The 13,532-nt window shown below is 44.3% G+C and overlaps 1 protein-coding gene across 2 annotated transcripts in view; it reads left to right on the top strand.

The window, feature by feature from the left end:
- Window positions 1-5,032: 5,032 nt before the first annotated feature.
- LOC119964203 (phosphatidylinositol transfer protein CSR1-like) overlaps window positions 5,033-13,532 on the top strand; it is a 32,110-nt gene continuing 23,610 nt past the window's right edge. For both annotated transcript variants that reach the window (XM_038793490.1, XM_038793491.1), the window contains exon 1: window positions 5,033-5,125. In XM_038793490.1, coding sequence (XP_038649418.1) covers window positions 5,076-5,125 — 50 coding nt within the window. In that variant the 5' untranslated portion in view covers window positions 5,033-5,075. The remainder of the gene's footprint in view (window positions 5,126-13,532) is intronic.

The raw sequence follows: 13,532 nt of genomic DNA, 5'->3' as shown, positions 1-13,532 counted from the left end.
TGCCCAGCCGTCAATCACCCAGACCCCGCCCCGACTCCGCCCACTGCCCAGCCGTCAATCACCCAGACCCCGCCTCGACTCCGCCCACTGCCCAGCCGTCAATCACCCAGACCCAGCCCCGACACAGTCCAGCCGTCAATCACCCAGACCCGACTCCGCCCACTGCCGAGCCGTCAATCACACAGACCCCGCCCGGCTCCGCCCACTGACCAGCCGTCAATCACTCAGACCCCGCCCCTGACTCCGCCCACCAGGCCACCCATCAATCACCCAGACCCCGCCCCGACTCCGCCCACTGCCCAGCCATCAATCACCCAGACCCCACCCCGACTCCGCCCACTGCCCAGCCATCAATCGCCCAGACCCCGCCCCGACTCCGCCCACTGCCCAGCCATCAATCACCCAGACCCCGCCGCGACTCCGCCCACTGCCCAGCCATCAATCGCCCAGACCCCACCCCGACTCCGCCCACTGCCCAGCCATCAATCGCCCAGACCCCGCCCCGACTCCGCCCACTGCCCAGCCATCAATCACCCAGACCCCGCCGCGACTCCGCCCACTGCCCAGCCATCAATCGCCCAGACCCCGCCCCGACTCCGCCCACTGCCCAGCCATCAATCACCCAGACCCCGCCGCGACTTTAATTTGATTTGATTTGATTTATTGTCATATGTACCGAAGTGCAGTGAAAAGTATTTTTCTGCGGCCAAGGGAATGTACACAGTTTTCTGTTTTAAACCGACTTGCACTTACCCAAAGACCAAAATTCCAATTGACTTCCTTATTACCTGCTGCATCCGCACACTAGTTTTTTGTCATGCATGCATGAGGCTACCCAGATCCCTCTGCACTAAAGCATTCTGATGTTTCTCGCCATTTAGATATTAAGTTGCCTTTCCAATTTTTCGACCAAAATGAATAATTTCACACTCATCCATATTAAGCTCTATCTGCCAAATTTTGGTCCGTTTCCCGGCCTAACCTATCTATATCCATTTCTAAATTTCTTATTTCCTCATTGCAACTTACTATCCCATCTATTTTTGTGTCATCTGCAAATTTGGCTGTAGTATCTTCTATCCCTACATCCATGTCATTGATATAGATTGTAAATAGTTTAGCCCAAGGCCAGTACCCTGTGGTACCCCACTAGTTACAACTTGCCAACCAGAAAAAGACCCATTTATCATAGAATTTACAGTGCCATTTGGCCCATCGAATCTGCACCGGCCCTTGGAAATATCACCCTATTTAAGCCCACACCTCCACCCTATCCCTAAAACCAGTAACTCCACCTCATCTTTTTGGACAATATAGGCAATTTTATCATGACCAATCCACCTAACCTGCACATCTTTGGACAGTGGGAGGAAACTGGAACACCCGGAGGAAACCCACAGAGACACGGAGAAGAAGTGCAGACTCCGCACTGTCATGGGGGCGTCCCTTTAAGAAATGTATTTGTCTTATCACATGACTTCAGTGATGTCATTGTGTGGGTGGAGCTGGGCTGTGGCTCTGTGAGTTTTCACTTTCGCTTTAAGTTTGGAGCTGGTTTGAACTGCACAGGTTGAAAGAAGTGTTTCTCTGTCTTCATTTTAAAAGCTGTTTCCAGACTGCTTGGTAACTTAAAAGAGATCATTGCTTTCTGGAAGGAATTCAAACCTTCTGTTTAAAAAGGGGATTTAGCATCTCTGCCATCTCTGTGTTCCCCATTATTAACTCCCTGGTCTCATCCGTGAAGGGACCAACTTTCACTTTAGCTACACTCTTCCCTTTCATATACTTATAGAAGCTTTTGCTATCTTTTAAATATTTTTTTAAAGAATCTTTATTGTCACAAGTAGATTTACATTAACACTGCAATGAAGTTTCTGTGAAAAGCCCCTAGTTGCCACATTCCGGCGCCTGTTCGGGTACACGGGGGAGAATTCAGAATGTCCAATTCACCTAACAGCACGTCTTTTCGGGACTTGTGGGAAGAAACCGGAGCACCCGGAGGAAATGCACGCAGACACGGGGAGAACGTGCAGACTCCGCACAGATAGTGACCCAAGCCGGGAATCGAAGCTGGAACCCTGGAGATGTGAAGCAACAGCGCTAACCACTGTGCTACTGTGATGCCCACATTGCGCTAGTTTTCATTCATAATTTACCTTTGCTCTTTTTATAACTTTTTCAGTAACTTTTTGTTGATCTTTAAAAATGTTCCAGTCTTCCAGCCTGCCACTGGCCTTTGCAATATGGTATGCCTTTTTTTTCCCTTAAATTTAAAGTATCCAATTCTTTTTTTTCAGATTAAGGGGCAATTTAGCGTGGCCAATCCACCTAGCCCTGCACATCTTAGGGTTGTGGGGGTGAGACCCACACAGACACGGGGAGAATGTGCAACACCACACCGATAGTCATCCAGGGCCGGGATCAAACCCGGATCCTCGGCGCCGTGATGCAGCACTGCTAACCAACGTGCCACCGTGCCACCTTGTTTTTATTTATGTTATCTTTAACTTCCTTGTTTAGTCATGGAAGGTTTGTTTTCCCCATTTACATCCTTTCTGGAATATATTTTAGTTGGGAGGAATTTAATATCTCCTTAAACAACAGTAAGAAGTCTTACAACACCAGGTTAAAGTCCAACAGGTTTGTTTCAAACACTAGCTTTCGGAGCACTGCTCCTTCCTCAGGTGAATCTGAACCTCATTCACCTGAGGAAGGAGCAGTGCTCCGAAAGCTAGTGTTTGAAACAAACCTGTTGGACTTTAACCTGGTGTTGAAAGACTTCTTACTGTGTTCACCCCAGTCCAACGCCGGCATCTCCACATCATCCTTAAACAACTGCAACCACCGATCAACTGTCCTGTCCTTAGGGCAGCACGACGGCAGAGTGGTTAGCACTGCAGACTCTGGGCGGCATGTGGCGCAGTGGTTAGCGCTGAGACTGCGGCGCTGAGGACCCGGGTTCGAATCCCGGCCCTGGCTCACTGTCCGTGTGGAATTTGCACATTCTCCCCTAGTCTGCCTGGGTTTCACCCCCACAACCCAAAGATGTGAAGGTTTGGTTGATTGGCCATGCTAAATTGCTCCTTAATTGGAAAAAATAATTGGGTACTTTAAAAATGTTTTTAAAAGCAATATAGACTCAAGGACTATCTATGAGGTAATTAATTAATCCCTCCTCATTGCACAATACCAAATCCAGAATAGCTTGTTGGTTCCAAAACATATTGTTAACATTCAATAAACTCTCCCTCAAGGCCACCCTTGCCAATTGATTTATCCAGCCTATATGCACATTAAAATCACCCATTGTTATTGTCGACCTTTCTGACAAACCTCCAATATTCACTGGCTTATACTGTGCCCCACTGCGTAACTACTGTCTGGGGACCTACAGATTATTCCCACCAGGGACTCTGCCTTTCCTTGGCTATTTCTTAGTTCTACCCAAACTGATTCCGCCTCTTGATCTCCTATGCCTGTATCATTCCTCAGTCCGGCACTGACCCATTCCTTTACCAGCAAAGCTACACCACCTCCTTTAACTATCTGTCTAATGGGCTACACGGTACCACAGTGGTTAGCACTGTTGCTTCACAGCTCCAGGGTCCCAGTTTCGATTGCGGCTTGGGTCACTGTCTATGGGGAGTCTGCACGTTCTGCCCGTATCTGTGTGGGTTTCCTCCCACAAGTCCCGAAAGACGTGCTGTTAGGTGAATTGGACATTCTGAATTCTCCCTCTGGGTACCCGAACAGGTGCCGGAGTGTGGTGATTAGGAGCTTTTCACAGTAACTTCATTGCAGTGTTAATGTAAGCCTACTTGTGACACTAATAAAGATTCTTATTATTATTACAATAACTGAATCTTCATCTCTTTCATTTAATTCCTTTAAAATTGTTTTACAACTTATTTTCAGCTTTTCAAATTCGTACACTATTTCTTTTTACCTTTCATCCCAAGCCCCGCCCACAACCCAAACCCCGCCCACATCTATCAATCACCTCAAACCCCGCCCACATCTATCAATCACCTCAAGCCCAGCCCACATCTGTCAATCACCTCAAACCCCGCCCACATCTATCAATCAAATTAAACTCTGCCCACATCTATCAATCACCTCAAGCCCCGCCCACAACTATCAATCACCTCAGACCCCGCTCACATTTATCAATCACTTCAAGCCCCACCCACATCTATCCAGCAAATTAAACTCCGCACACATCTATCAATCACGTCAAGCCCAACCCACACTGCACTGGCTGTTTAGGCACTGGCTGTTTAGCACAGGGCTAAATCACTGGCTTTGAAAGCAGACCAAGCAGGCCAGCAGCACGGTTCAATTCCCGTAACAGCCTCCCCGAACAGGCGCCGGAATGTGGCGACTAGGGGCTTTTCACAGTAACATCATTGAAGCCTACTCGTGACAATAAGTGATTTTCGTTTCATCTAACAATCACTTCAAACCCCGCCCACATCTATCAATCAAATTGAACTCCGCCCACATCTATCAATCACCTCAAACCCCACCCACCTCCCAAACCCCACCCACAGCTGTCAGTCCTGTCCGGGGATGCCCCGCCCCCCTGGGATGAGGCCCCGCCCCCTAGGGAGACCCAGCCCCCTTGGGAGACCCCGCCCCGCTCCCATCTGATTCCTGCCTCCTGGCCCCGCCCATTGGGCCAGGATCCATGCGCGGCATTGATGAAAACTGTTGCAATCTCATCTGGGAATCTGAAAGCAACAAAGTAACCGACAGCTCGGTCTGTCCACGCCAAACATCCCGGATCTGTCTACACTGTTTGTTTCAGGCTTGTTGATTTATGATGCTAATAAAAATGTTATGGACAAAGAGGGTGAGTTTTTATTCCAGAGCTGAAGTTTGCAGACATTGCCAATGAGTGTCAGTTTCACCTGCCCCCCCCCCCCCCCCCCCCACTTGCTGCTGCTGCTGTGGCAATGCTGCTGCTGCCAACACACTGGCCCATTGTGAGTGAGAGTGACGGCACAATCACACTGTTTCTGTCTCACTATCTGCTACAAACTCCATCTCAACCGGCCGAACAGGCTGGCAGAAAAATGACTTCAAGAAACCATCGGGGCCACAATAGAATGGCATCTTCGGCAAGGTAGACAGCAAGGGTATTATATAGTGGAGACAGCAAGGTAGACAGCAAGGGTATTGTATAGTGGAGACAGCAAGGTAGACAGCAAGGGTATTGTATAGTGGAGACAACAAGGTAGACAGCAAGGGTATTGTATAGTGTAGACAGCAAGGTAGACAGCAAGGGTATTGTATAGTATAGACAGCAAGGGTATTGTATAGTGGAGACAGCAAGGTAGACAGCAAGGGTATTGTATAGTGGAGACGGCAAGGTAGACAGCAAGGGTATTGTATAGTATAGACAGCAAGGGAGACAGCAAGGGTATTCTATAGTGGAGCCAGCAAGGTAGACAGCAAGGGTATTGTATAGTATAGACAGCAAGGGTATTGTATAGTATAGACAGCAAGGGAGACAGCAAGGGTATTCTATAGTGGAGACAGCAAGGTAGACAGCAAGGGTATTGTATAGTATAGACAGCAAGGTAGACAGCAAGGGTATTGTATAGTATAGACAGCAAGGTAGACAGCAAGGTTATTGTACAGTATAGACAGCAAGGTAGACAGCAAGGGTATTGTATAGTATAGACAGCAAGGTAGACAGCAAGGGTATTGTATAGTGGAGACAGCAAGGTAGACAACAAGGGTATTGTATAGTATAGACTGCAAGTAGACAGCAAGTGTATTGTACAGTATAGACAGCAAGGTAGGCAGCAAGGGTATTGTACAGTATAGACAACAAGGGCATTGTATAGTGGAGGCAGCAAGGTAGACAGCAAGGGTATTGTATATTCTCGACGGCAACAGAGACAGCAAGGGTATTGTATAGTATAGACAGCAAGGGTATTGTATAGTATAGACAGCAAGGTAGACAGCAAGAGTATTGTATAGTGGAGACAGCAAGGGTATTGTATAGTATAGACAGCAAGGTAGACAGCAAGAGTATTGTATAGTGGAGACAGCAAGGGTATTGTATAGTATAGACAGCAAGGTAGACAGCAAGAGTATTGTATAGTGGAGACAGCAAGGGTATTGTATAGTATAGACAGCAAGGTAGACAGCAAGAGTATTGTATAGTGGAGACAGCAAGGGTATTGTATAGTATAGACAGAAAGGTAGACAACAAGGGTATTGTATATTCTCGACAGCAAGGTAGACAGCAAGGGTATTGTATAGTGGAGACAGCAAGGGTATTGTATAGTATAGACAGCAAGGTAGACAGCAAGAGTATTGTATAGTGGAGACAGCAAGGGTATTGTATAGTATAGACAGCAAGGGTATTGTATAGTGGAGACAGCAAGGGTATTGTATAGTATAGATGCAAGGTAGACAACAAGGGTATTGTACAGTATAGACAGCAAGGGTATTGTATAGTGGAGACAGCAAGGGTATTGTATAGTATAGACAGCAAGGGTATTGTATAGTATAGACAGCAAGGGTATTGTATAGTATAGATGCAAGGTAGACAACAAGGGTATTGTACAGTATAGACAGCAAGGGCATTGTATAGTATAGACAGCAAGGGTATTGTATAGTATAGACAGCAAGGGTATTGTATAGTATAGATGCAAGGTAGACAGCAAGGGTATTGTATAGTGGAGACAGCAAGGGTATTGTATAGTATAGACAGCAAGGGTATTGTATAGTATAGATGCAAGGTAGACAACAAGGGTATTGTACAGTATAGACAGCAAGGGTATTGTATAGTATAGACAGCAAGAGTATTGTACAGTATAGACAGCAAGGGTATTGTATAGTGGAGACAGCAAGGGTATTGTATAGTATAGACAGCAAGGGTATTGTATAGTGGAGACAGCAAGGGTATTGTACAGTATAGACAGCAAGGGTATTGTATAGTATAGACAGCAAGGGTATTGTATAGTATAGACAGCAAGGGTATTGTATAGTATAGACAGCAAGGGTATTGTATAGTATAGATGCAAGGTAGACAACAAGGGTATTGTATAGTATAGACAGCAAGGTAGACAGCAAGGGTATTGTATAGTGGAGACAGCAAGGGTATTGTATAGTATAGACAGCAAGGGTATTGTATAGTGGAGACAGCAAGGGTATTGTATAGTATAGACAACAAGGGTATTGTATAGTATAGACAGCAAGGTAGACAGCAAGGGTATTGTATAGTGGAGACAGCAAGGGAGACAGCAAGGGTATTGTACAGTATAGACAGCAAGGGTATTGTACAGTATAGACAGCAAGGTAGACAGCAAGAGTATTGTATAGTGGAGACAGCAAGGGTATTGTACGGTATAGACAGCGAAGTAGACAGCAAGGGTATTGTATAGTATAGACAGCAAGGTAGACAGCAAGGGTATTGTATAGTATAGACAGCAAGGTAGACAGCAAGGGTATTGTATAGTATAGACAGCAAGGTAGACAGCAAGGGTATTGTATAGTATAGACAGCAAGGTAGAAAGCAAGGGTATTGTACAGTATAGACAGCAAGATATTGTACAGTATAGACAGCAAGGGTATTGTACAGTATAGACAGCAAGGTAGACAGCAAAGGTATTGTATAGTGGAGACAGCAAGGTAGACAACAAGGGTATTGTATATTCTCGACAGCAAGGATATCAGCAAGGGTATTGTATAGTATAGACAGCAAGGTAGACAACAAGGGTATTGTATATTCTCGACAGCAAGGTAGACAGCAAGGGTATTGTATAGTATAGACAGCAAGGTAGACAACAAGGGTATTGTATAGTATAGACAGCAAGGTAGACAGCAAGGGTATTGTATAGTATAGACAGCAAGGTAGAAAGCAAGGGTATTGTACAGTATAGACAGCAAGGTAGACAGCAAGGGTATTGTACAGTATAGACAACAAGGGTATTGTACAGTATAGACAGCAAGGTAGACAGCAAAGGTATTGTATAGTATAGATGCAAGATAGACAGCAAGGGTATTGTATAGTGGAGACAGCAAGGTAGACAACAAGGGTATTGTATATTCTCGACAGCAAGGATATCAGCAAGGGTATTGTATAGTATAGACAGCAAGGTAGACAACAAGGGTATTGTATATTCTCGACAGCAAGGTAGACAGCAAGGGTATTGTACAGTATAGACAGCAAGGTAGACAGCAAGGGTATTGTATAGTATAGACAGCAAGGTAGACAACAAGGGTATTGTATATTTTCGACAGCAAGGTAGACAGCAAGGGTATTGTACAGTATAGACAGCAAGGTAGACAGCAAGGGTATTGTATAGTATAGACAGCAAGGTAGACAACAAGGGTATTGTATAGTATAGACAGCAAGGTAGACAGCAAGGGTATTGTACAGTATAGACAACAAGGGTATTGTACAGTATAGACAGCAAGGTAGACAGCAAGGGTATTGTATTATATAGACAGCAAGGGTATTGTATAGTATAGACAGCAAGGTAGACAGCAAGGGTATTGTATAGTATAGACAGCAAGGGTATTGTACAGTATAGACAGCAAGGTAGACAGCAAGGGTATTGTATAGTATAGATGCACGGTAGACAGCAAGGGTATTGTATAGTATAGACAGCAAGGTAGACAGCAAGGGTATTGTATAGTATAGACAGCAAGGTAGACAGCAAGGGTATTGTATAGTATAGACAGCAAGGTAGACAGCAAGGGTATTGTATAGTATAGACAGCAAGGTAGAAAGCAAGGGTATTGTACAGTATAGACAGCAAGATATTGTACAGTATAGACAGCAAGGGTATTGTACAGTATAGACAGCAAGGTAGACAGCAAAGGTATTGTATAGTGGAGACAGCAAGGTAGACAACAAGGGTATTGTATATTCTCGACAGCAAGGATATCAGCAAGGGTATTGTATAGTATAGACAGCAAGGTAGACAACAAGGGTATTGTATATTCTCGACAGCAAGGTAGACAGCAAGGGTATTGTATAGTATAGACAGCAAGGTAGACAACAAGGGTATTGTATAGTATAGACAGCAAGGTAGACAGCAAGGGTATTGTATAGTATAGACAGCAAGGTAGAAAGCAAGGGTATTGTACAGTATAGACAGCAAGATATTGTACAGTATAGACAGCAAGGGTATTGTACAGTATAGACAGCAAGGTAGACAGCAAAGGTATTGTATAGTATAGATGCAAGATAGACAGCAAGGGTATTGTATAGTGGAGACAGCAAGGTAGACAACAAGGGTATTGTATATTCTCGACAGCAAGGATATCAGCAAGGGTATTGTATAGTATAGACAGCAAGGTAGACAACAAGGGTATTGTATATTCTCGACAGCAAGGTAGACAGCAAGGGTATTGTACAGTATAGACAGCAAGGTAGACAGCAAGGGTATTGTATAGTATAGACAGCAAGGTAGACAACAAGGGTATTGTATATTTTCGACAGCAAGGTAGACAGCAAGGGTATTGTACAGTATAGACAGCAAGGTAGACAGCAAGGGTATTGTATAGTATAGACAGCAAGGTAGACAACAAGGGTATTGTATAGTATAGACAGCAAGGTAGACAGCAAGGGTATTGTACAGTATAGACAACAAGGGTATTGTACAGTATAGACAGCAAGGTAGACAGCAAGGGTATTGTATAGTATAGACAGCAAGGGTATTGTATAGTATAGACAGCAAGGTAGACAGCAAGGGTATTGTATAGTATAGACAGCAAGGGTATTGTACAGTATAGACAGCAAGGTAGACAGCAAGGGTATTGTATAGTATAGATGCACGGTAGACAGCAAGGGTATTGTATAGTATAGACAGCAAGGTAGACAGCAAGGGTATTGTATAGTATAGACAGCAAGGGTATTGTACAGTATAGACAGCAAGGTAGACAGCAAGGGTATTGTATAGTATAGATGCACGGTAGACAGCAAGGGTATTGTATAGTATAGACAGCAAGGTAGACAGCAAGGGTATTGTATAGTATAGACAGCAAGGGTATTGTACAGTATAGACAGCAAGGTAGACAGCAAGGGTATTGTATAGTATAGACAGAAAGGTAGACAGCAAGGGTATTGTATAGTATAGACAGCAAGGTAGACAGCAAGGGTATTTTATAGTGGAGACAGCAAGGTAGACAGCAAGGGTATTGTATAGTATAGACAGAAAGGTAGACAGCAAGGGTATTGTATAGTGGAGACAGCAAGGGAGACAGCAAGGGTATTGTACAGTACAGACAGCAAGGTAGACAGCAAGGATATTGTACAGTACAGACAGCAAGGTAGACAACAAGGGTATTGTATAGTATAGACAGCAAGGTAGACAGCAAGGGTATTGTATAGTGGAGACAGCAAGGGAGACAGCAAGGGTATTGTACAGTACAGACAGCAAGGTAGACAGCAAGGATATTGTACAGTACAGACAGCAAGGTAGACAGCAAGGGTATTGTACAGTACAGACAGCAAGGTAGACAGCAAGGGTACTGTACAGTACAGACAGCAAGGTAGACAGCAAGTATATTGTACAGTACAGACAGCAAGGTAGACAGCAAGGATATTGTACAGTACAGACAGCAAGGTAGACAGCAAGGGTATTGTACAGTACAGACAGCAAGGTAGACAGCAAGGGTACTGTACAGTACAGACAGCAAGGTAGACAGCAAGTATATTGTACAGTACAGACAGCAAGGTAGACAGCAAGGGTATTGTATAGTATAGACAGCAAGGTAGACAGCAAGGGTATTGTACAGTACAGACAGCAAGGGAGACAGCAAGGGTATTGTATAGTGGAGACAGCAAGGTAGACAGCAACGGTATTGTATAGTGGAGACAGCAAGGTAGACAGCAAGGGTATTGTACAGTATAGACAGCAAGGGTATTGTATAGTGGAGACAGCAAGGTAGACAGCAACGGTATTGTACAGTATAGACAGCAACGGTATTGTATAGTGGAGACAGCAAGATAGACAGCAAGGATATTGTACAGTATAGACAGCAAGGTAGACAGCAACGGTATTGTATAGTGGAGACAGCAAGGTAGACAGCAAGGGTATTGTACAGTATAGACAGCAAGGGTATTGCACAGTATAGACAGCAAGGGTATTGTATAGTATAGATGCAAGGTAGACAGCATGGGTATTGTACAGTATAGACAGCAAGGGTATTGCACAGTATAGACAGCAAGGGTATTGTATAGTATAGATGCAAGGTAGACAGCAAGGGTATTGTATAGTATAGACAGCAAGGGTATTGTATAGTATAGATGCAAGGTAGACAGCAAGGGTATTGTATAGTATAGACAGCAAGGGTATTGTATAGTATAGACAGCGAGGTAGACAGCAAGGGTATTGTATAGTGGAGACAGCAAGGTAGACAGCAAGGATATTGTATAGTATAGACAGCAAGGTAGACAACAAGGGTATTGTACAGTATAGACAGCAAGGTAGACAGCAAGGGTATTGTATAGTATAGACAGCAAGGTAGACAGCAAGGGTATTGTATAGTATAGACAGCAAGGGTATTGTATAGTATAGACAGCAAGGTAGACAGCAAGGGTATTGTATAGTATAGACAGCAAGGGTATTGTATAGTATAGACAACAAGGTAGACAGCAAGGGTATTGTATAGAGAGACAGCAAGGTAGACAGCAAGGGTATTGTATAGTATAGACAGCAAGGGTATTGTATAGTGGAGACAGCAAGGTAGACAGCAAGGGTATTGTACAGTATAGACAGCAAGGTAGACAGCAAGGGTATTGTATAGTATAGACAGCAAGATAGACAGCAAGGGTATTGTATAGTATAGACAGCAAGATAGACAGCAAGGGTATTGTATAGTATAGACAGCAAGGTAGACAACAAGGGTATTGTACAGTATAGACAGCAAGGGTATTGTATAGTATAGACAGCAAGGGTATTGTACAGTATAGACAGCAAGGTAGACAACAAGGGTATTGTACAGTATAGACAGCAAGGGTATTGTATAGTATAGACAGCAAGGGTATTGTATAGTATAGACAGCAAGGTAGACAGCAAGGGTATTGTACAGTATAGACAGCAAGGTAGACAACAAGGGTATTGTATATTCTCGTCAGCAAGGTAGACAGCAAGGGTATTGTATAGTGGAGACAGCAAGGTAGACAGCAAGGGTATTGTATAGTATAGACAGCAAGGGTATTGTGTAGTATAGACAGCAAGGTAGACAGCAAGGGTATTGTATAGTATAGACAGCAAGGTAGACAGCAAGGGTATTGTATAGTATAGACAGCAAGGTAGACAGCAAGGGTATTGTATAGTGGAGACAGCAAGGTAGACAGCAAGGGTATTGTATAGTATAGACAGCAAGGGTATTGTATAGTATAGACAGCAAGGTAGACAACAAGGGTATTGTATAGTCGAGACAGCAAGGGTATTGTATCGTCGAGACAGTAAGGTAGGCAACAAGGGTATTGTCCAGTGTCGCAGCATAAGCCATCCAATTTAATACTGGAAAAGCCCCTGCTATATTCACAGAAATCATATTGCCCTAACAGTTATGGCTACATGTTTATCAGTACTTAACAATACTACTACTGTTACAAAAGTTGATTAATTCCGCTTTCCAAAGCACTAAACTTACACTTTGCTATCTCTAGTTCTTAAGTTATAATCGGGGGTGATTACATTTTTATCACTAATTAACTGCATTATCAGGAATAGACCGTAAAACTGGAGCATTAGACCTACAATGACAGTAGCACTTTAGAGTTTATTCCATTCCCAGTGTTTATTGGAATGGAACAAGTAATTTAGTAATGCATTACCTTTGTCCTAGCCAGGATTTACCCACACCCACATCATTGTTGTGCTCAAATTGGCTGCTGCATTTCCAACATTACAACAGTGAGGAAGGAAGCCATTCAGCCCATTGAGTCTGCACCCGCCCTTCGAATGAGCACGCTACCCATGTCCACCCCACCCTATCCCCGTAACCCCATAACCTAACCTGCACATCCCTGGCCACTAAAGGGCAATTTATCATGGTCAATCCACCTAACCTGCACATCTTTGGACTGTGGGAGGAAACCTGAGCACCTGGAGGAAACCCACGCAGACATGAGGAGACCGTACAAACTCCACACAGACAGTGGCCCAAGTCCGGAATTGAACCTGGGACCCTGGCGCTGTGAGGCAGTAGTACTAACCACTGTGCCACCGTGACTACACTTAAAAAGTACATCACTGGCTGGAAAGATCTTTGGGTCATCCAAAATTCTCATCCGATCAGATCACTCCACAGTATTGCACCTTCCTTTCACCTTCACCGGTCTTTGTGAACACTGCATCCTTCCAACTCCAGCCTATTGCCTACTTCCTTTGCTCTGCCATTGGTAGCTATTCCTGAAGCTGTCCAGACCCTAAGCTTAGGAGCTCCCTCTCTAAACATTGCTGCCTCTCCACCGCACTCTGCGTCTTTAAAAGATGCTGCTTAAAACCTCCTTTGACCAAGCTCCTGTCTTAATGTCTCCTTTGTTGCACGTT

Source organism: Scyliorhinus canicula, chromosome 4 (assembly GCF_902713615.1).
Source record: "Scyliorhinus canicula chromosome 4, sScyCan1.1, whole genome shotgun sequence".
In the NCBI taxonomy this organism is placed as follows: Eukaryota; Metazoa; Chordata; class Chondrichthyes; order Carcharhiniformes; family Scyliorhinidae; genus Scyliorhinus; species Scyliorhinus canicula.
This window is presented reverse-complemented; position numbering and strand designations above follow the sequence as displayed.